We start from the raw sequence: 23327 nt of genomic DNA, 5'->3' as shown, positions 1-23327 counted from the left end.
CCAGTTGATCAGTACAATCCCCGAGGGCTGCAGCTAACAAATTGTCTGGGCCTGTGGCTTTTCTTTTATTTTGTTTTTTTTTTAAGATTGCTCTTATTTTGTCGGTATGGATAGAAAATGGAGGAGGCAGAGGGGTAGACGACAGTAAAGGTAATGAGGAAGCCTTTACATCAGGTTTTTCAAAGCGAGCATAAAACTGGTTAAGTTTATCTTGAAGACTGGGGTCGTCATTCAGTAAGGTGGCGGAGTCTTTTTCCTTGTAGTTGGTCATTTCCAGAATTTTCCTCCAAACTGTTCTTGAGTTGTTGTCAGGAAATTGTTCTTCTAGTTTAAACGGCAAATTTGAAAAACAAATTACATTGAAAAAATTACATTAGTATATAAATCGTCATGCTGAGTTCTGGATGGTTTTATCTTTCAAATTATAGTTAGGAACCGGTGTGGAAATGACAATCGCAAATCAAGTTCAATAAACAGAGAAGGTGATATAGTGGGGGGATAGGGAGACTCAACATCAGTGTAATCAAGTCTAGCTCAGTGCACAGGTGAGGAAAATTTAAAAGGCGAGAAACATGTCAAGTTATATTAGGGAAGGAGGAAGTAACCCAATTGTTTCTGATTGAGTGGGTGCATTTGTTTCTGTAACACAGGGATCTCCAACCTTGGTCCTGGAGATCCACAACCTAATAATTCTGCACTGATACTGTATATTCATGAATAAGATATTTTTTTAAGAATTTAAGCACTCTTGCAAATTATTAATCAAATAAGATAAGCGTTGGTCAATCAAACAAAGTCGGGTCCTTTCTTTGTTCTGAATGTGTTATAAATTATTAGTTGCATCACCTGTTTAAATGATCACAGTTAAATTGTTCCATGTTATTTTTTATACATGGGTGATTCAATACTACAGTATATCTACCTATAGCTCCTGATTTCCTGGGATTCTGTAGAATCAATTAAGTAGGCACCTGTTGTAGGATATAAAAACTACTCTTCCTGGAAAGTGTAGTGCAGCCTATCTCCAAACCTACAGTTCATCTCAAATCACCTATTATTAAAAACGGGCAGTCTGATTTCTGTTCCAAATGATTTCCTAGTTAGGTGGCAAGGGTCACAGTAGTTAGCATTGCTGCCTCTTAACGCTGGGGGCCTGGGTTCAATGCCTGTCCTGGGGTGTTATCTGTGTTGAGTTTGTATGTTCTCCCTGTGTCTGTGTGCATTTTCACTGAATGCTCCAGCTTCCTCCCAGAGTCTAAAGACATAGTGCTAGGCAAATTGGCTTCTGGGAAAATTGGCCCTGGTGTGTGTATTTGTGTCTGTGCCCTGCAAAGAATGGCATCCTATCCAGAGTGCAGTCTGACTTGTACCCATTGCTTGCCAGCCCCAGCTCCTCCATGAGCCTGAACTGGAAGAAGTGGTTAGAAATGGATGGATGGACTAAATTTGTTGATTGAACACACCACCTGTTTCACTGATCGTAGTCAAATAGTTCCAGGTCTTTAGAAAATCTGCCATACTGGAGTTGGAGACCTCTAGTCTAGTAGCTTCTGATTTTTGAGTGCTCACATTTAATTTGTAAATTAAATACATAATTATAAAACTTCTAATCAGTTTTTACAGGTTATTACTCAAAGAATTCATATAATTAAAGAAATTAAGAAAACTTCCATAGACATTTAAGCAAACAATTAATTTAATTGTTTAATAGACTACTTACAGTAGGTTAGAACAAGAATAAGATGATAGTACACCTTCCAGGAAATGTCTGACAGACCTGGGTTGGAAGAAACCGGTGTTACAGCACAAGCAATGTTGTCGATCGTAATGTTGTATCTTTATTTTTGTTTTACATTTCCCAAGCAATGACTACATGAGAGTTTAGTAAAAAAATTATAAGAAAATAAAATACCAATGCCAATTATTCCCTTTAGTTTTTTTTATATACTGTACCTAATAACAAAAGGGTTTTCCAAATATCATGTTGGTGTTATCTGGTCATCAGACTAAAAAATCACATAAGCCATAAGCCATAAAAATCATTCAGAGCAACTTAGGGACAGCAGCTATATTATAACATTCATCAAATGCATCACAATGTATTTCATTTTAACATTGATTTACATGCTGTTACTTTTAGAAGAACTGGTGGTTATGACACACAGTATGGGGTGAATTTAATATTAGTGTGTGTATTACAAGGGTATGCGTTTTTCTTCTGTTCTATCGGAAATACTAGTCTAGTTAATCTTTAGTTATCAGAGTGATCTACAGAAACTCGGTTAATTAATGTCTTGTAATTACATGGGATGGGAGTGTCAATGTTAATCATGGCTAGTACAGAATTTTCAGTAGCAACGAAAAAGAATGAGCTCATGATGAAGTAAAGATTTCTATCAAATATGTTAGAGAGGCAGAATAATTTAATCGGGGCACCACGAGTGCTTCTAAATCTTTTTGGATTAAACTAAAGAATACAACTTCAAGAGGTTTAGCAATACAAGGATGCTACAGACCATCCAATTCAGACTTTTATAATGATGTTTTGTGATACAGTAAAAGTGATTTGTATATCACATGGAAGAGATCATGTTAAAGTGCGACAAGACTGAAGTCATGCTTATTGGCACCCCCCATCAACTTCGTAAAGCCAGTCCTGTAACCCTATCTGTAGATGGTTCTGTACTTGAGCTTCAATCTAAATTGAAAAACCTTGGGGCTATATTCAATTCTGGCTTAACATTCGACCCACATGTGCAGCATACTGTCAAAACATCTTTTTTTCACCTCAGAAATATCGCTAGACTACTCCCTATGCTTTCACTAACTGTGGCTGAAAAGCTGATCAACACATTTATGTTCTCTCGAATTGACTACTGTAATGCTCTACTCACTGGGGTATATAAATCTACTTTGAACAAACTGCAGTACTGTATGTCCAAAATTCAGCATCCAGAATCCTGACCGGGTCTAGTGCAAATGATCACATTACTCCTATCCTGGAGTCCTTGCACTGGCTTCCGGTCAAATTCCGTGTAGACTTTAACATCCTCATGCTCACCTATAAGGCTCTGCATGGCTTGGCACCTCAGTACCTGTCTGAACTATTATCGCCCTACTTCCCACCTCGCAACCTTCACTCTTCTAATTCTGGTCTCCTTACTGTCCCCCAAGCTCGTCTACATTGTATGGGTGACAGGGCCTTCTCCTGTTATGTCCCCAAGCTCTGAAACTCTCTCCCCAAGGATATCAGAGAGTCACCTTCTCTAAACTCCTTCAAATCCAGACTCAAAACCCTCTTCTTCAGATAAGCCTTTACTTAACTGGTTCCATTCTTCACCCCTCTGCTTTTCTTAGTACCACCATCCACGGTCCTATCTATATATTGTAATTGTGTTTTATCTTGTGTATTCTTTTTATTTATTGTTGTTGTCTGTAAAGCGCTTTGAGAAGCCACCTTTAAAGGTGCTATATAAAATAAAGTTTATTATTATTATTATTATTATTATTGTTTTTTTTCAGCTTTCTACAAACACTAGGAATAGGCCAATTGGGTGTATATATGCTGAAATTGAAATGTTAGAGATGGTGAATCATTGTTTTTGTGCTTAGGGTCATAGCAGTGCTTGCCAAAAGGGATAGCGAGCTAATCTTTACAACTAACTCGAGTAAGAAAAGAAGAAATTAGAAAAACATTGCGAAATTGACCATGACATGATCACTTTTACTGTGTATTTCAAAACAAGACAGGGAGAATGTAAATGGATTTGTTTCAAAGTGTAGTTAGTTAGATCTTAAGAGAATGAGAGAAAACTCAAAAGTAATAGATTGGATACATAATTTGTGAAAAATGCATAAGAAAACGTAAGTCATTCAGAACTATGTGTTCAGTTTTGGTCAAAATGCTGCAAGAAACATTTTACTGCACTAGAGGAAGTATTGTAAAAGATTGTAACTGAGAAGATTATGGGAACTTGATACAGCTATAAAACTACCTTTCCTTTCAGAATTATGAATAGAGATTGTGGGAGTCTAGAACCAATTCCCAGATCATGTGATTGTACCAGTGTTTGGTATCACTAGGGAAAGGGTTAGGTAGATTAAGCCTCTAGTAGCCAAACAAACAGGATGATTTGAATTTCTGCATTTAGTTTGTAGGCCTTTCCATGCTTTTATATTTATTAGCTAATGATTCATTGAATTTCTGTCTAGTGAATGATCAAGCTAGTAGTTTCCGGGATAGCTAAAAATGAAAAAATAAATACATCAATTTCAATTTGTTTCTCATGGATTTTTTGCATCTACTGCGTTTGGACTTTGCATTTAGTTAAATTTTGTTTTAATCCAGGCTTTAGTTTAGGCTCCCAGTCCAGTCCGCATCATGGCACAAAAGCACACCCTCACACACGCAAGCTCAAGTCTGTTACCTAGAGGCGGAAAGGCACTGTAGTGTGGCAATGCTTCTAAAGTGGAAGGAAGTTTCTACTTCCTGCAGCTCATTTCAGTCATTCTGGTGTAAAGTTAAGTCTTTAGAAACAGGAAAGAAGCGTACTGTCCACTGTTTAAGATGGAGGAAAGCAGCTGTCCTAAGTTTATAAGGTGAATCCAAGAGCAGGCAGGGAGTCAGGCAAGCACGAGGGAGTGCAAGCAGGACAGAACAGGACAGCATAGTCAGCATGGTGTGTGCAGCAGGCAAACACAGTCATCAATCCAAACAAGCTTCAAAGCTGGGTAGACACAAAGAGAAATCCGCAATCAAGGTCAGGACAAGCAAGCAAAGTTAGTTATCCTGTTGGACGCAGTGCAATACCAGGGAGAATCCAGGAGACATGGTCAGGGCAAAGTGAGGAATCCAGGGTGAGACACAGAGGAACATGGGAACACAGGAATTTGGGAGCTCAGGAACTTGAGACCTAGAGAATTTAGGAATGCAGGAACTCATGAACTGGGGTACAAAGCTAGGGTCATAGCAAAATCTATACCACAAGCACTGCTAGATCAGACTTTAAGTAGCCTGCTTCACCTGAGACAGTGGAGGTAGTGATTACCCACAGGTCAAACAGGCTTCCTGTCTGAATCCTCTGCAACCAGCCCTGACAAAAAGCTGAGTAGAGGTGTGGCCGGTTGCCACAGTAGTGCTAGCCTACTCTACAGTGTTCTAGAGAGGGTGAGCATGACAATACATGGTCAGCTGGAAGTTACCATACTGTACATCTTCTAATTGCTCTGAAATCAAATGTTTGACAACACTGTGAAAAGACTGAAGTAAAAAGATATAAATGTAGAGCTTAATCTAGCAAAGGCAAAATTATTGAGTTTCGTGATTAACTACAAGCCACCTTGTAAACTAGAATAAAAAAATTGTCATCAGATGCAGAGATTGAAAAAAAAACTGAAATAGAGACCAGTGCAAGTATCAGAGCATACCTTTAAGACCCAGCTGGCTCCTGCTGTTCTGCTATGAGAAAATTTAAAAATAATAATTAAGTGCATTTTATATGCACTTACCAAAATTCAAATGCAAAAAGAAAATCAAATGACCAAATACCTAAAAGCATTTTCCATGTATGGATTTGATAGGTTTTTGTCTCCTGTTTCTAGTAATTTATAATAATTTGTAATTAGTTTCTAATAATTTATACAAAAAATGGGAAAGACTTTTTAAAAAATGTTAAGTCCAATAGAAGATAAATTGTATTCTATTAGAAACATTGTATGACGATTGGGGAGACACATTGGTTACAAGAATGCAATAAGTTAATATGAGTAACTGCTATTTTTTTAAAGAAGGAAATGTTTAAAAATAGAAATGCAAAATACCTTGTGGTTTTTTTATGGCACCTGGTTATAGTTGAGAAACAATGTCGGTTTTGAAAAGGTATTAGCCAATTAGATGGCACAGAATTTACACAGCACCCCCAGGGAAAACGAAAGGTTTGGTATGAGCCAGAACATCTTCTTCCTCCAGTCAGCACTTCCTCTGCTAACGGGTGTCTGTAGGTTCAAAGCTCTTAAAGTCTGTCCAGTATAAAAATAAACATGCTTGTTCTGTTGTAACAACAACCATGTGTCTAAAAAGAACTGAAAATGTAGCGTTGAATTATGCTGAGCTGTTCTGCTGTTTTATCTGCAATATTAGACGATCTAGAAAACTTATCAAGAACAAAGGGGATTTTTTTAAATTCCAGAACTACTATTTTACAGTACAGCAGAAATTTTTACAGCATTATTGCAGCCACTGTACTGAACAATGAGTGTGCAGTGGGAGCTGAGTTTTCAGACAAAACTCTTGGTTTTCTAGTTGATCTATATCCCTATCTGAAAGAATGAGACTTTGGGTGCAAGTTGGGTGGAAATAAGGTTTCTCTGTAGGGTTGCTGGGTTTTCTTGACATGGTAAGGAGCTCAGCAATCCAGGAGGATTGAGTGGAGCCAGTTAAATTGGCTCAGGCATCGTGTGAGGGTGACCCCTGCACGCCTCCAGCTTAAGGTGTACTAGGCCACTGGGAAAAGACCTCAGGGCAGACCCAGGACATGCTGGATTATTTGACTTGATTGGCTTGGGAACGCCTGGGAATCTCCCATGAGGAGACTGTTGCTGGGCAAAGGGAATTCTGGTGTGTTCTGCTCAGTCTGTTTCCACTGTGACCCTCACCAGGAGTCAGAGGTTAGAAAATGATGATGATAATGAAGATTTTTTTTTACAGAAACAAGAAGCAGCCAGTCATCCATCCAAGCATCTGTCAATAAGCACCATTATAGGTTAGTATGGAACTTAAGAGCAGCAATCACAATGCATTGTGGGTGTGACTATTGGTTTAATCCTCATCCAATCAGAATTCTGCAGGAGATGGCATTGTCCTATGACTTCTCATTCTGCCCTTTTGATATAGAGTAAGTGAAAGGTTGCAGTCATGGACAGGTGTTTCACCCTGACACCCTGAATAGAGAACTATGAATATGAGTATTTAATAGCATTTCATGCAATCCCAGTGTTACAGGAGACTGAACTGTCTTATAGCTCACTTACTAATCAAAGTTAGTTCATAGTGATAGTGTCATAGTGATAAGCCCTAATAAGTTTGAAACAACTGCCTGTGACTGTTGACTTCACCTGTAATGGATAGGAAAATGAAGACAGTTCTTTCTCCTGTAGCACTTTCTTTAAACAAAATGTTAATATTCATAATACATTCTATGTGTTGCTGAATCAGTGAATATGTATTTACATCCACAGGCATCAAAGACAAGATTAATTACTAAGCTTTCTGATTTATAGTAGAATTTATCGCTACTTTTCCAATATCTATTTTTCCAAATATTTTTTCTTCTTCTAGTTCCTGTTAGCTCCTTTACATTTTTCCTATGCTGTATTTTGCTATCAAATGCAAAGTTACCCTTCTGTTACCAAATATACAAAACCAAACAAAGTTTTATGCAAAATCTCAGGAGAACGCAGTGGGAAATTTTGAGATATCAACTGCAAACTCTCCTCTTTGAATGGGAGGGTTTAGATGGGAGGGAGGTTTTAGAAGGAACATGGGAGGTTTTAGAAGGAAATGCTGCTTATCCCTTTCACTGGCTATCTTTCTTCCTGCTTGATCCTTGAATCAATACATAAACTAGTAAATGACTTAGATGGGCCAAATGGCACCCTCTTGTTTGTAACCTTTTTACGTCCTTATGTTCATAGGATGCTGTCTTTTCTGGAGCACAAATGGGGCAGCCTTCTCTCCGGTACGACGTCCCCACGGGCACTCCTGCTTAGTGTCTTCCTCCTCCTGATTGGCACTCTTTTGTTCAAGGCCTTGCTGAGGCTTGTCCGTTTCCTGTGGCACTATGCCCGCAATGCCCAGCGGGTAAAGTGTTTTGCTCAGCCAACCAAACGCAATTGGTTCCTTGGACATCTTGGTCTGGTAAGTGCCACTGACTGAGCAACCAATGTTTCATTGCTGTCTGATGCCTCTTGCACATCTGTTTTAAATCCGCTTTACAAATTGTAGTGCAGCATTTGCAGCCAGTGCTAGGACCCTAGGTTCAGTTCCTGGGGTGCTATCTGCATGATCTTATCTTGTTCCTGTGGGTTTACTCTGGATGCTCTGGTTTCAGACCTGCCAACCTTTTGGCAGTTGGTATATGACAAGTGTATGACAAGTGGTTGAGAAACAGTTTAGAAACCAGGAAATGAAGGTTTCTAGGGTCAAGCTGTCTGGGAACAGAGAGCTGGTCCTCTGCTATGCAGACAGAACCACTGACTGACCATCTGATAGGTGGAACAGTTACAGTATGAGTTTTGAAAGTTTATAAGAAAGAAACTGTGTTTTGGAAATGGTAAGCAGTTTATCTGCCAAGATACTGTTAGAGAGGGACTAAAGCAGTCTGGCAGACTGGTGAAAAGCTCAAACAGGAGCGTAGGCTTTTGTTTCACCTATCCTATGGAATATTGCATCATAATGTCTCACACTGTAAATAAAAGAGAACTGTCTTTACCTTGCGGCAGCTTTGTGACTCTGTTTCACCTGCACCTGCCTATCAACATTCCCATTTATTTCACAGGATGTGTCAGAGGTACAATAGTTAATATTTCACTATTGATTCTCAATCTCTTGTGTACTATTACAACTTCCACTTACATGAAACTCTCCAAGGGGAAAAATAGACCATAAGCAGACATTTTGGCAATTTGTGATTTAAAAGATGTAATTTAGTTAAAAAAAGGATATATAAATTAAGAGTGTCCCCTTAATTTCAGTTTGTCAGATGTTACCATCTTTGTCAGGACTTTTTCAACTTGTGTCCCTAACAGTGATAACACATGCCCACCCACAGACACGTTTGCATTCACTGAACAAAGCATTAGGAAAATTTGACCAAATGAATTGACATTCTCAGTCATACGCAATATGACTCAAAACCCAGTAGACTTAATGCAGATGCTATACAAATTCTGCGGCTTAGAGGGGTTAGTCACATTATTTGGAGGGGTTCCTAATATTTTAGCCTATGTGTATATGTGGCACTATTTATTTAATTGAAATATCTGGAAGTGATGAAAACTATAGGAGGCCTGAAAGTCAATTTCCTTTATTGAAAGCAAAGAGATGCATTATTATGTTGCCCCCAAAAATCTTACAACAATATCTTTATATAAGGCAGGGACTGTTTGTTAAAAGAAAATACGTTCACAAGTTTGCACTCAGTCTAAATCCAAGTACTTTAGATGGCCTTTTAGACTGTTAAATACAACTAGGGGTAGGCTCAGCCTGATATCTCTCGAATGAACTGATATTTAAGGTTCTACACATATATTGAATGTCTCCATTAGCTTTTGCATTTTTTGCCTAATAGCAGTAACAAAGTTAATCTTGATCAGAAGATAGGGTTGTGTGAGATGATGTTGGTGCTGTGGTTTGGCAGTGAAGTGGTGGTTTCTCATCTCTTTTTTTCTTTTTTATTAACTTACAGAATGCAGGCAAGAAATTTGCAAGTTCTAGGAAAATATCTTTGTGGACTTATTGCTTCCTATGGGTCATGAAAGATGACTGATTAGTGACTGTCTGAGGAAGAGTGAAAGCAAAGTTGTTAACATTGCAGGGGATTAATGATCATTGTGCTGAACATCTGCTGTAAAGACAGCTGAGCAAGGCCATACAGTATGTCTTTACAGGAAAGCTCTTTAGTCATTAACACTATAAGAAAGGTCACAGGTAAGAAGGGTCCATTTATTTGCTAGTCGCTTGTTGTTCAGAACGGCACAGTGATTGTCAGAACTGCTGCCTCACAGCTCCATAACTTGTCGCATTTTTAATTTCTCTCAGTAAATTATCACGGAGGTTTGTCCCCCATGCTGTCTGCTTGATGGAATACAGCCAGTTTGAGGCGACTTTCAGCTCCAGGAGAATGGACAATTTTCAGTGATTGTGTTACATCAAGGCCTTATACTACATAACTTACTTCCCCTTATTTAGAAACAGCCAATCTACCAAACAGCTACGTGCAGGTCTGCAAAATGCATGTTAAAGTGATTTGTTTTTTTACACTTCTTAAAATTGTAAGGCTTGTGTCAGAAGTGATTCTCATTTGACTTTAGTCACTTTCTCCTGTAATTCCAGGAGCCGTTAACAAAAGCAATAGCTGTAAACTGCAAGTTCTGAGTAGACGAACTGAGTGATCAGCCTTTCCTAAATTGCAATTTGATGTTTTAATAGGAAGCATCATGAAAGCATGTTAACCTTTTCAAGGAAGTTTTAAAATACATTAACAGTGCTTTATATCAGTGGACAATTTAGTCCATGTTCATTATGAATTTGGGGCCGGTAGAGATTGCTGTCAGTTCATCAAGTAGGAGTAATTAAGTATGTGCCTGAGACATTCTGCTGCTCATTAGTAATCCACGGCCATTAATTTAAGGTATCACCGATTATAAATTATATATATTATAAATAAATTCTATTTTTATTGTTGTGGGGAAAATCTTGGGTTTTAACACATACTGTACCGTGTACATTACCATGCTGTTCTATAACTGCTGATATACTTGAATAGTTTGTTCATGGGAACGTCCTTGTCCTGCATGGAGGTGCAGGTTTCTAATGATGTAAAAACATGGTTCTCATGCAGGGAGGTTCCCTCAAGTTCACCGACATTGACTTTTGCTTGGAGCTATTCTAAAAATGCTGACTCTAGGTCTGGAACAAGTCATCACCTTACAGCATTGCCCTTACACCGGTGTGAATGTTTGGAGCCTTAATTCAGCTCATGCTGTTCTTGTAGGAAATGCTGGTATGTGGTTCAGTACATAGATAGATAGATAGATACTTTATTGATCCCGTGAGGGAAATTGCAGTGCAACAGCAGCTTAACACACACAACACAGCCACAGTGTAACGAATTATATAATAATAGTAGTACAATACATACAATACAATACAAGAGTTACTCACAGTCCGGACGCACAAGAACAAACTAGAACAGAACAGTACACAGAAAATCGTATCACACTCATATCACACATATGAATATAAATATAGATGTAACTATTGATATAAATATAAATGTATTGCACAGGTCCCTGGCATATATTGCACAAAAAGTGGTTGTAAACGGGAAAAAGAAAAAAGAAAAAGAAAGAGAACAGATGTAGCAGTAGATGTGTAGATGCGTTTAGTCCAGAAACAGGTCACTGTCGATGTTGCCTCTGCCAAGACGCAAGGTGGATGCGTTGTACAGTCTTATGGCAGACGGCAAGAATGACCTCCTGTAGCGCTCCCTGTCGCACCGTGGATGAATCAGTCTATTGCTGAACGTGCTCTTCATTCCTGCCAGCCTGTCAAAGAGGGGATGGGAGAAGTTGTCCATGATGGCCTCTAGTTTGGACCTCATTCTCCTCTCAGCCACTACCTCCAAGGAGTCCAGGTCAAACCCAATGACAGAGCTTGCTCTCCTGATGAGCTTGTTCAGCCTTTTGGAATCTAATGAGCACCAGGTCCATGCACCTGTACTGGAAATATATAATATATAATCCCAGGTATGTAGAATTGATACTGAAAGGATTTGCTGAGATAAGAAACCTCTTTATAACAAAATATTTATTACTGCTGATATGAGTGCTGATATGAGAAGCCCTTTACTCGCCATTTTCTTATACCATGTTTATTGAATAAGTAAACACCAGTATAACTATTAACATTAATTACACTGGGATCACAGACCAAATTTGAACTTGGAAGAGAATCCAGTTCAGAGCAGTTTCCAGATCTTGGAAATTTATGAACAAATATTAACACAGCCATAATTCTGTAATCCATCCACCCATTTTCTGACTGCTTTTTTCAGTTCAGGGTCATGGGGGAGCTGGAGCCCCCCCATCACAGTCCATCACAGGGCAGACACGCACAGGGCAGACTCGCACAGAACTCATGTGACCCTTGAAAGATCATGCAAACTCCACACAGATAGTACCCAACATCCAGAATTCAACTCAGGGCTCCAGAGCTCTGAGGCAGCAATGCTTACCTTTGTGCAACCTTGCCAGGCACAACTTTGGTTATATCATGTAGATATAAATAAAAAAACTGTCACATGTGCTCATTATAACTGTTCCAGGATGTAAAGCATTAGACCAGTTTCATGGTGAGGCGTGACTGAAAGCAATGTTCAAATTTCCAGTGTGAGTCACCCAGATTGCATAAAACTGAGCACTAAAGCTGGTAAATAATACAAGACCAAACAAAAGCTAATAACTTTTAGTGCAGATCCGTTTTCTTTTTTAAGATCTTTTGCCAAGTTTTACTCAATAGAAAACCACAGTCGATGATTAAAAACAAATAAACTTTATTTAATGTGGGCACAGCCATTGAATACATTTCACATGCAAGGAGAAAGAGTTCTTCTGAGCACTTTTTGTGAGTCCTGCTTTCTTTCTGCTTCAAGTATCTCTGCAAGCTCATTTGAGCTGTATAAGGTTGCACCAGTTTTTTCTTTAGTTTCCAAACAGTAAAAAACAGCAAGTCTCACTCTGTTTCAAATGCACAAGCTCATAAGCAGGAAGTGAAATTTAGTTTCACAATTGGCATTCTATGTAGACTCTCCTCTCATTGAGGTTATAAGTTGTGAAACCAGTTTCAGTGTGTTTTTTATGTTAAGGAAGTTAGATTATAAACAACCCCTTTTTGCAGAGATAGTATCATCTGTTATCAGTTGAAGCAGGCCTGATACAAATGACACTGTAACAGGAGAAAATAGTTTCTTACTCATAACTGCCACTAAAATAGCCCCCTATCAGCTTTCTGAATCTTATTTTTCTCCAATAACCTTTTTAGTTTACACCACTCCTGCTAGCTCTACCATTATACAGCTGGGCTGATTGGGGCAAGCTCAGCAAAGAATCTTGCACAAGCTTATTACAGGAGTGTTCATACTGGGAACTTTAACCCATGACCTAGTTTTTAATGTTCCATTCCCTTTAGATTTCCATGAGTGGTAACCAGTTTCTTCCCACAATCCAAACACATACTGGTACTGTAGGTTAATTACCTTCTGGGAAAACTGTCCCTACTGTGAGAAGGTGTGTGTGTGTCTGTGTCCCCCTGTGATGGACTGGCAGTATGATCCTGTGCTGGATAAACAGGTTAGAAAATGGATGGATGGATAATCATGTGCTCCAAGTCGTGCTCTGATTTTGAACCATTTCCGATTTGATGGACATAGCATCAGTTCCACAGGGTTTCAGAATCTGTATGGTTTATTATCTTAATGATAACGTTTATTCCTTTCTATTTCATAAAACTATCACTTTAACACATTTTACTAGAAAATCTAGCTGTCATGGTAGACCTGACTTCAGAGGATTGGGATCCAATGCGTGGCTCTTCAGAAGGGGAACTTCGGAGTAGAGATGGGATGCTAAGACGTGGTCGAGTGGAAGAGCAGTAGCGTCGGTACCGAATCGGGAGGCGAAGGTGTAGTCGGAGAAGAAAAGCTGAGTCGAATTGCAGGGAATCTAACACTAATAATTGCGGGAGGGAACGTCCAAGAAGGAGCTCAGGGAGGAGACCTCAATCGTGGGGAAGGAAAGGAAGACTGGTGAGGGTTTAAATAGTGCAGAGAAGATTGGTGCATGTACGTTTGGGGAGAGATGAGCTCGTGGGAATGCGGGAGCACTTGCATGCGCGAGTGCGATTTGTCACACTAGCATTAGCTAGATTTTAGGAATGCACTGTAGTGTTCTCTCAACCAGTTTTCTCCTAATTTCTGAGGTAATTGTTGGAACATGCTGCATGAATGCAAAATTCATTTAATATTAATCCCATTCAGCTCTAGACAACCTACACCAGCAGTGTCCAAAGTATATCAATAACACAGCACAGTGCCGGGTTCTATGTCATGTTCCTCTTTTGTAAGTTTTGTTTCTATTTTTAAGGAATAACACATAAGAAGCATAAAAGATTTTTTTATTAGCAGAGTCAGCAAGATATGGCACTTGCAGTCTTTAATTTTTTTAAATTGTGAATATGCATATTGAATTGCAGTTGTGAATGTGCATATTAAAAATGTTGCATGGAGGTGCCTGTGCTGTGTCTGAAATTAAGACATTAGTAATATGAGCTTTGGTGAGCTCTGTCACAAGTAAAGCACATGTGTTTCTGCATCAACTGAGGCAATGTCTGTGGTCTCCAGTTACTGCAAGTCAGGGTATTGTGTATAAAGTACATTCAAATATCTTGAGAGACCAAGCTTTATTTCTTTAATAAAAGTGAAAAGGTATCCTGTCTGAAAAAGGTCTCATTTTAATTTTTATATCATTGCATTATACCCATTGCAAGGAGCCTGAAATCTGCATGACATTACCCCCCACCCCCTCCCATCAAAAAAAAATATTAAATTCGATTAGGAAGAAAATTGGAGCAAAAACAATTTCGGTTGCACTTTTCTGAGATGCCTATTGATAAAACAATGGGAGCTGAAATTTATCCAGCTTCCCCAACTCCCTAGTTTGCATTTAGACTTATTGTTTCTGTTCTGTTTTTTGTTATTGATTGAGATAGCTACATTAGCAAGATAAATACTGGGATTAGAAGAAGCAATAACTGAGAACTTGCTGGATCACAAGATGGGTCAAGAACAATACATTTTGGAAGTGCATTTAATGCAGTAAAAAATATCCAATTAATCCACATGCACTAATGCAGTAGTTTCTTTGTTACTCTTCCTTGAAAGCCATTTCTAACAGCTTCAACCCAATCAAATATAGTCTAAAAAAATTGTGACAGTGAGGACTTCCAAATTGGTTCCCTACTTAATAAAAAAAAAACATTTTGAGCTTGGCCCACTTGGAAGCATTGATTTGATGCAAAGGATTCAGAGAAGGATGAAAAGACAATTCCTGTGAGATTTTAATTTTTCAGGTATTTCAATGTCATTATATGCAATGTCTTCAACAAGAGATACTGTAAGTGCCTGCAGTGGCCAAGTGGAGGAGGTTGATGGGATATTAGTTTATGTTAAGCTATGTGTAGTTGTCTTACACAAAGGAATTGTCTTCCTTGTCTCTGGTAGCATGGTTGCAGAGGCTTGCAGTAGAGAGGGCATTAGAAAAGCACTTTGATTTCATTTTAATATATGTGTTTAAGTATTCGCTGGCATATGAGTGATTGGAATATGAGTCATTAGCACGGTTTACACAGCGTAGTATGGGTGACTGTTGAGCAAACACCAAATAATGACAAAACAAACAGGATCCATACACTGACTGCCCCTCCACATTCATTTAACACTAACGCTCTCAGGAGTCACGCACCCAGTGTAACAGAGTCACAGCTCTCACAATGCTTTTCTGTTCATTTCAAATGGCCTTACTCAACTAAGACACATTTCAAAATAATATTTCCCTCTACTGCTGTTACCACTACTTTTGCTACTATAACTACTACTACTACAGTTGCAACAACCACTATTACCGCTACGACTGCTACTAATTCTGCGGCTACAACTACTTCTAAGCCACAAAGGTTCAACATTCAAACATATTGGATCTTTATATGTTCCGATTTTATTAAAAAAAACAAAACTAATAAAGGTTGAACGCCTACATGAATCCGCTAAGTCTGCAAACGTTAACGTGTGATGAAAATGCATGTTTTAGTGTAAGAGGAAGTGTATTTAGAACTGTGAACAGGACACAACTTTACACAAAGTGCATTGTGTGTCCTGCTGCAGTGTTGAAACTGATACCCTGAAATCAGTCAGGAAATAGGTAGATACAATTCTTGGACCAAGATCTAACATCTGCCTCCCATTTGTGGATATTTTAGTATTCTTTATTTTATCCTATGGAAGCTCCAGAGATTATCTCAAAGTCTAGAAGTTTTTCTAAAAGAATTACAAAGCTTACAGTACACAGTATTCTAAAAGTATTATCAGATCCTTCATCTTTGCTCTTTTATTAATAAAATAATGAATTGCATCTATTTCCCATTGCAACTGTTTTTTAGCCACAGCATGGTGATTTGCAACATGTGTTAAATTTTGAATCCCTTTCAATTCTATATCACTTCTCATCCCAAAACATTCCAAATCATTGTAGTTACTGTATATTTATCCGAAACTACAATCTGTTCTTATGAGCAGTGCCATGGGATCTTTAATGATCATGTAGACAGGACTTCACTCTAACATTTCACCTTACTGGTTTGAAATAATAGGCCAGAGGGAGGAGCACCACTTACAGGTCCACCAACACCATTTATAGCAACACCTGATTTTCCTTAGATAGCTCTCATCACAGTCCTCAATAGGTGCATCTTTGTTTCGGAGGCCTGAGACGTTCAGACTGGAAGGTGGTAACACTCATAACTTCAAATAAATTCTGCACCCTGTCATTTTGAAAGAACAGAATCGAACCCTACTATGTTTATTTAGGTTTCTGGTAAGTTTCAGGGTGGACATATGTGCATGTTGTCAGCAGTATGACTGAAAAACGAAAGTAATTTTTCACACACATAGTCTGCTGATAGTGAACAGTCTGAATGCCAGAGGCCTTGGCCACTGCCTTATTTATCTATTCTGCTCATTCAACTCAAGCACTGTAAAATCTTTATGGGTTTCAGTGCATAGAGGGTTCATAGGTGGCAGATGTTAATGATTTTTTTCCTGTTGCATCGTTTCATATTTGCTGAAATGAGGACTCTGAGTCATTTTCTAGTTCTTGCAATTTGGGACACCTGTGACCCTGTTTCAGCAAAAGTGATCTCTGGACTCAGTATTTTTTTTTGCTCCATTGCCATTTCAGATGAAGAACACGGAGGAAGGCCTCAAGGCAGTGGATGAGCTTGTCAAGACTTATGAGCATTCATGCTCCTGGTGGTTTGGGCCATTCTACTCCCTCATCAGAATCTTCCATCCAGACTATATCAAACCTGTCCTGTTTGCTTCAGGTATACCCCCGACACTGACACTGAAGAATGATGAAGTGCACAACTGTGGGTTAATTAAGCTCCAAGATCTCTTTATTAGTTTCTCCTGGTCTAATTTCTGAATTTCTCCAGCAATCACAGAGGAATCACTGCAAACATAAAATAATTGAAAATGGCACTGCAGGGTGATATTTCCTGCCTCTTAATTAATTTGTGTTAAACAACCCTTCTGCACCTATTTGTAGACTAATTTCTTTATGGAATTCATTACAGACAGAAGTAGTCATACTGTATAAGTTCTATGTTAGTTAGTGTGGAAGATTATAATGATGGTATTTTTATCAAAAAAGAAATAGTGTACAACTTCAGCTTGTATCTTTTTTTATGTCCCGTCACAATCAATAAATCAAAGATGCAAACCAAAATGCATAAATACACATCTTCTGAATATTATTGTTTTGTAGAAAAAGACGTACTTATTAAATTAAGACTTAGAAATATTTACATGTACAGATTTTTGCTTAAAACATATTTGAAGGCTGAAACTTTGAAAGAGAGTCAGAAGGTTGTACAATGATATGTTTTGGATCAAGCAATATCATCTATAGCTTGTGTAGGTGCATGCAATTTGATCTCTGTGATTTGGTGACTTTCTTTCTACTTAGGTGTCGTTTTCCTATCTTTACAAATTAATCAATCCAACATACACTTTTCATTGCACAGCTGATCAAACTACATAAATACACGCTTTAATTTTAAAGGTGGTAAAAGATCCTCAGCAAACGCAGCTAGAAAATGAATTATTCTTTGTGAGCAAGCTGAGCAGCTACTTTAGATAACAAACAAGGAAAGATATGTCCACATAGCTCCATTTCATTTGGCACTAGGAATGCAACAAATCTGGGTTCTTTTAACTTTACACTAGAACACATTAAAAAAAAAACAGAATTATTCTTTTTAAATTTTATCTCAACTGCAAAAGTACAATTCCCCATTGTTAACCTGCTCAGCACATTGCTGTGGCCAGTAGAGCCCTAAGTTTCCCTCTCAGCAAATGTGACTCGTTCCTTCCTTTCTTTTTCTTCATTCTTGCACTAAGATGGTTATTGTCCTGTTAATTTTTACATTTCGCTGTTCAAGAAGGAGAGACATGTTTCATCATACTGCAAAAATGTATGTGTGCCAAATGGTTTTGATGTCTCATGAATTCTTTCATCTGTGGTCTGTTTGCAGCTTCCATCTCTTATAAAGACGAACTCTTCTACGGTTTCCTCCGACCGTGGCTAGGTAAGGCCTCAAAATCCCTTTGTATTTTCTGTTATACTGAGAAAAGGGAAAGTCTTACACTGACAGGCTGAAGTAACTGAATATTGTTAAGATTGTGAGAAGCCTCAAAGTATTCGACATTTTCACAGGTGTCAATAAAGAGAATCCAGTGGACTTCAATAAACAGTGAAACACAAGAGGTCATAAGTGGAAACTATGTGGAAGTGCATTTAGAATTGAGACTAGGAGGCACTTGTTTACCCAAAGAGTAGTGGGAGAATGAAACAACCTGCCCATCCATGTTGTTGAAACCAATACCGTTGGTTCATTCAAGAAACAGCTGAATGAGACTCTTGGACAATAGCCACTATCTATCAAATGGCCTACATGGTGTCACACCCTGTACACCTAGAGAGCCCTCTACTTCTGTCCTGTTCCTAGCTCCCTGTGATTATTCATGTCTTTCCGGTGTGTCTTGTTGTGTAGCCTGTTTACTTCCTGTGTCTGCTCTGCTCCTCGCTCAGCATTGAGGGTACGGATGTCGTGAGAACCGCCTATCACCAGGTCGCCCCACGTCTGTGGCCTGAGGGCATAGGTTCCTATACCGACTGACCCCGTCTGACCCCCTGAGCCTGGGCTAACCTCCATGTTGCCCCTTTTACCGCTATGCACAGGGTCTTTACTGCTCACCTAGTCATTCCACGGCATCCTTTCCGACATTCGTGACACATGGGTCAAATGGTCGCCTGTAATTTGTACGTAAAAACTCAAAACGTATGTTCTTAAAGTATTCAACATAATTAGAACTTAATTAGTGTCATTCAAATTTCCTAGGATCCTTCAAGATTCATAATTTGCTTACAAGAAAAAAAAATTTGCAAACCCTTCTTAAATTAAACTACTTCCAGACCAAAAACAAGACATGTGTTGGAAGCATGTTGATGAGTCATTATCTTGAAGGAGTGGCAGGCTGCATGATGGAACATTTTAATGGGAATGTAACACTGCAGTTTTTGTCCCAATCAATCTGTTTTACACAACTGACCAAGCCTCAGACTTAAAAAAAAGTCTCATGTTTCTTAATTCTTAGGAAATGCATTGCTTTTCTCTTTAGTTCTGAAATCTGGATGCAGCTACAATTATGGGAGTTCATATGTACAACAGGTCAGTATGTACAAGAACAACTGTTTTCTGCTAAATACAGAAACGTGTATGTATCCGAATTTTAATATGATCCATATTGTTACCAAAAGGAGAGCGTAAAATTCTAAAATAAGGAGGAATCAAATCAATGTAAGAATCGGGTCTTAATACCTGTTACTGCAAAGCAAAATGTAAAAATATTACATTTCCACCCTTTCAAAGTCAGGAATTCCTAAGCGTTAAGTGTCCTAAGGAACTAAGAAAATATGATAATTTTTTAAATTTATATTTTAATTCTTTTTGTGAACAATTTAAACCAGCACTGAGAACAAACACCTCCCATCTCCACGGCAGTGCACTCCTAAAACGGAGAGAAAAAAAACACGTAATCAAAAAGTCCACGATTACAAACAATGATAAGTATAGAAAACATAAGGAATATGTATTAAAAATAAAATAATGATTTAACAAACTGCTGACTACTATGATTTATTTGTCTGGTTATTGGTATCATGGGCTATGGAAAGTTCCAGAAGTAAAATGTCCAAAAACAGAATGCCAGTGAGAGCACCGGAGGTCAGCCAATGGTGTGCTAATGGCAGACATAGTAACTGTTAATCACATCTATTTATTTCAGAATAAAGATGTTTCAAAGATGAATCATCATTCAGTAAAACTCACTTTAGTGAACAGGGGACATCTCCCTCTAGTAATTCAGATAAAACGTAACAGATGTTTGTCGAAATCACTCAGTGAAAGAAGAATTCGTTTAAGCCTTAGGTAAAACAACTTACAATTTGGGGAATCAGAAAGACACATTAAAACCTTTATGTGGGGTTAAATGCATCATATTAAAAAATATGACTTTTCTTTGTTAAGGCTTGTAGCAGATCATTTGATGGCAAATATTAATAATTGTTTCTATACACAGCAATTATACATTGAGCTAATATTTACAAGCCCATGAGTTTCAGAGCCAAATTTTATACAGACATTAAAAAATCCAGAATTCTGTCCTTATAATCTTAATAGTTACAAGGCAAAAAAGAGAACTGCATCCTATTAAATAAAAACCAGTAAGCTACATGTAATACAGGTATGTGAGTAGACATTTATATATATAATCATTTTATACATAGCTGAATGCTTGTGATAGGTTAATGCTAGTTTTTAATAAATAGATGCATGCTGAAATAATCAGATAAAGGCATGTAACTAGCTATACAATATTCTATCAATTTTAATGCGCCACAGAAATGAGTGCAGCTGCTGTTGGATGCTGTTTGAATTTTATCATGTGGTGAATCACAGTAGATTTAATTTTCATTGTTAATTAATGGGGACATACTGAGATTCTTTAGACTCTCAAGAGAACTGCTTGTCATTTTTATGATAGGCTTGGGCTTTATTTATGTGTACAAAATATTACAAAGTTATGCCTGACACTTGTCAAATGCTATTATTGTTTCACTTCATCTTCAGTGTGTTTTCTAATTGATATCTGTGGATCTTGACCAGTCCAACTAGTTGGGTTTCCTCAATTCTGGCAATGATACTACTGGTGTCTCGACTGCAATCCAAGGAATCTTTCTTTACAAGTATATATCACTTGCATTTAACTACATAAAATACCACATTGTACCCACGGTACCCCTGTACCCCAATATCACCACTACCCTCTAAGAATTACCAGTATGGAGTCAGAATAAATATTAGAACAAATTCTAGGTGTCACCTGAGAAATTCGAGTAACACCCAGGTGTGACTGAACACACTTACTGTAAGAAACACATCCTTTTATGTTATATGTACAGTAACAGTATGTGCCTAGATTTCAGTTCACTTTCCTCCAATGAATATTTACTTCAATATACATTTCAGAACTCTCTATAGCAGACTGCAGACGCTATATACTTTAGTAAGTGTAATACTCATGACACCTTTTCTTTATAATTAGGACATGCGATGTAGATCTATTGTGTTGTGTTTGGAATTCAAAGTTAGCTAAATATTATAATACATTTTGAAGCTATGAATTATTACATAAGAGTATTATTTCAGTAGTAAGCTGCTGCATTCAGAACTTTCCCTTTCAATTCGGTGCTCAGCTTAGTATGGTACTAAGTACTGTAGCTTAGTCTATAGCAAGTCCAGTACTTTAGTATCCTCCAGAGGGCAGCAGCTGTTACTTTGTTGCCAGTGAGAACATTTTTAGTAGCAAGCTGGGGACTAATTTCCGCAGCCAAGCTCCCCTCAGGGGAAAATACACAACATATTTGAGAAATAACAGGAAAAGGCTGTTCTGCTTTGAGCAAAATGTACACAGTAAAGTGTGACAAGAAAAAGAATCATTATTCAATATACTGTAGGTAAGGTCCCTGGGTAATTAATTTTTAAATTGGGTCCACATGGGCCAGAAAGTATTCTGGTTTTCATTTTGCCTGAGCTCTCAATTAGTATATTAAACTACAGTAAGTATTCACACCAGTTCATTGATTTTCTCCTTTTCACAGGCAATAAGCTGAACTTAGTCCCTTGAAGACCAGTTTTGAAAGACATTTTGCTCTATGTGACACATGTCATTTTCCCTTTCATGGCAGGCCAAGATAAGTCCTGAAAACACTGAAAATCACCTTTTGAGAATGCTGTTCAAACAGATTTGTTCATGTTTGTCTCTCAAGGTGAAGGCCTGCTGCTCAGCAATGGAGAGAAATGGGCTCGTCACCGGAGGCTTCTTACACCAGCCTTCCACTTTGACATCCTCAAAATCTACGTGGAGATTTTCAACAATTCCACCGACATCATGCATGTGAGCCTCCTGTCAGAGACAGTCTTCTTCTTGATCTCAAACTTGATCCCATTCTCATTTCAAGCTCATTCTCGATCTCACTTTCTATCTTGATCTTGTTCTCATTCTCAGACTCGATCTCCATCTTGATAAGATAAGATCACTTTATCTGCCATATACAATTTCTTGTATTAGGAATTTGTCTTTCCGCATACCCCAGCTTGCTCTCCATGAAACACACAGATAGAGAGAGAAGCTTGAGGTCAGAGCACAGGGTCAGCCATTTATACAGCACCCCTGGAGCTGTTGGGGTTAAGTACCTTGCTCAGGGGCCCAATAGAGTGGGATTCCTCTGCCGGCCATGGGATTCAAACCAGCAACCTTCCAACCACAGGTGCAGATCCTTAGCCACAGAGCCACCGCACCGCCAAAATCCTGCCGTGACTCAGATTTTGTTGTAGTTTTTGTTTCACAAGTGAAAATTGGCATGAGCTGCACACAGGGATGGGTGCTGTCTTGTAATAAGATCAGTAGAGAGGATGTAAATGAGAGCTTTCCCATCTGGGTGTTCATACACTCTTTGCCTGCCAGGAGCAGCTCCAGCTCCCCCACGGCCCAGAATTGGAAGAAGCAGTTAGATGGATGGATGATGTCAAAGGGGCAAAATAAACTGTTGAAACAGTGTAATAGAATTGGCCTTATAATACATTATAATAAATAACAGTTCCTATAAAATTGTATCCTCTTTGCCTTTGCCAATGGGAAATGCTCAGGACTGTATGCCCCAGTGTCAGCGGTGCTGTTCATCTTTTTTAACCATCACTTAACTGACAATATGCACCATACATTCTTGGCATAATACAATTATGTATGCATAATTATACCATTATTCACCCAATAAAATTATTTACAAGCTATTGCCACCCTGCCACTGTCCTCTCAAGATTCAGCTCTGATTTTATTAAAGAATAGGGGACAAATTTTCAATTAACCTTAGCTCTTACAGGAATGCATATGATAAGACAGGAGCTGTTAATGGCTTTCTCATGCTTAGTCCCACTAATATAGAAAAGCAATTTTATCACAGCATGGACAAGCCACTGCTACATGCCAGAGAATGCTAAATTCCATAGGAATTTAATCCAAAAGTCATTTATAGCTCAGCATATGAAAATACAGCAAATCTGAGGGAAAGCAGTCATAAAAGGAGTTGAAAGG

At 38.3% G+C, this 23327-nt stretch overlaps 1 protein-coding gene across 2 annotated transcripts in view; it reads left to right on the top strand.

Annotated features, from left to right (window-relative positions):
- The window catches only part of cyp4f3 (cytochrome P450 family 4 subfamily F member 3), a 34431-nt gene that overhangs the window by 2367 nt on the left and 8737 nt on the right, over nt 1–23327 (top strand). For both annotated transcript variants that reach the window (XM_088932697.1, XM_088932698.1), the window contains exons 2-6: nt 6707–6761; nt 7693–7915; nt 16789–16933; nt 18146–18199; nt 22003–22130. In XM_088932697.1, coding sequence (XP_088788823.1) covers nt 7694–7915; nt 16789–16933; nt 18146–18199; nt 22003–22130 — 549 coding nt within the window. In that variant the 5' untranslated portion in view covers nt 6707–6761; nt 7693. The remainder of the gene's footprint in view (nt 1–6706; nt 6762–7692; nt 7916–16788; nt 16934–18145; nt 18200–22002; nt 22131–23327) is intronic.

This window comes from Atractosteus spatula, chromosome 14 (genome assembly GCF_055471065.1).
Source record: "Atractosteus spatula isolate fAtrSpa1 chromosome 14, fAtrSpa1.hap1, whole genome shotgun sequence".
NCBI lineage: Eukaryota > Metazoa > Chordata > Actinopteri > Semionotiformes > Lepisosteidae > Atractosteus > Atractosteus spatula.
The sequence above is the reverse complement of the archived record's forward strand: the minus strand, read 5'-3'. Positions and strand labels throughout refer to the sequence as shown.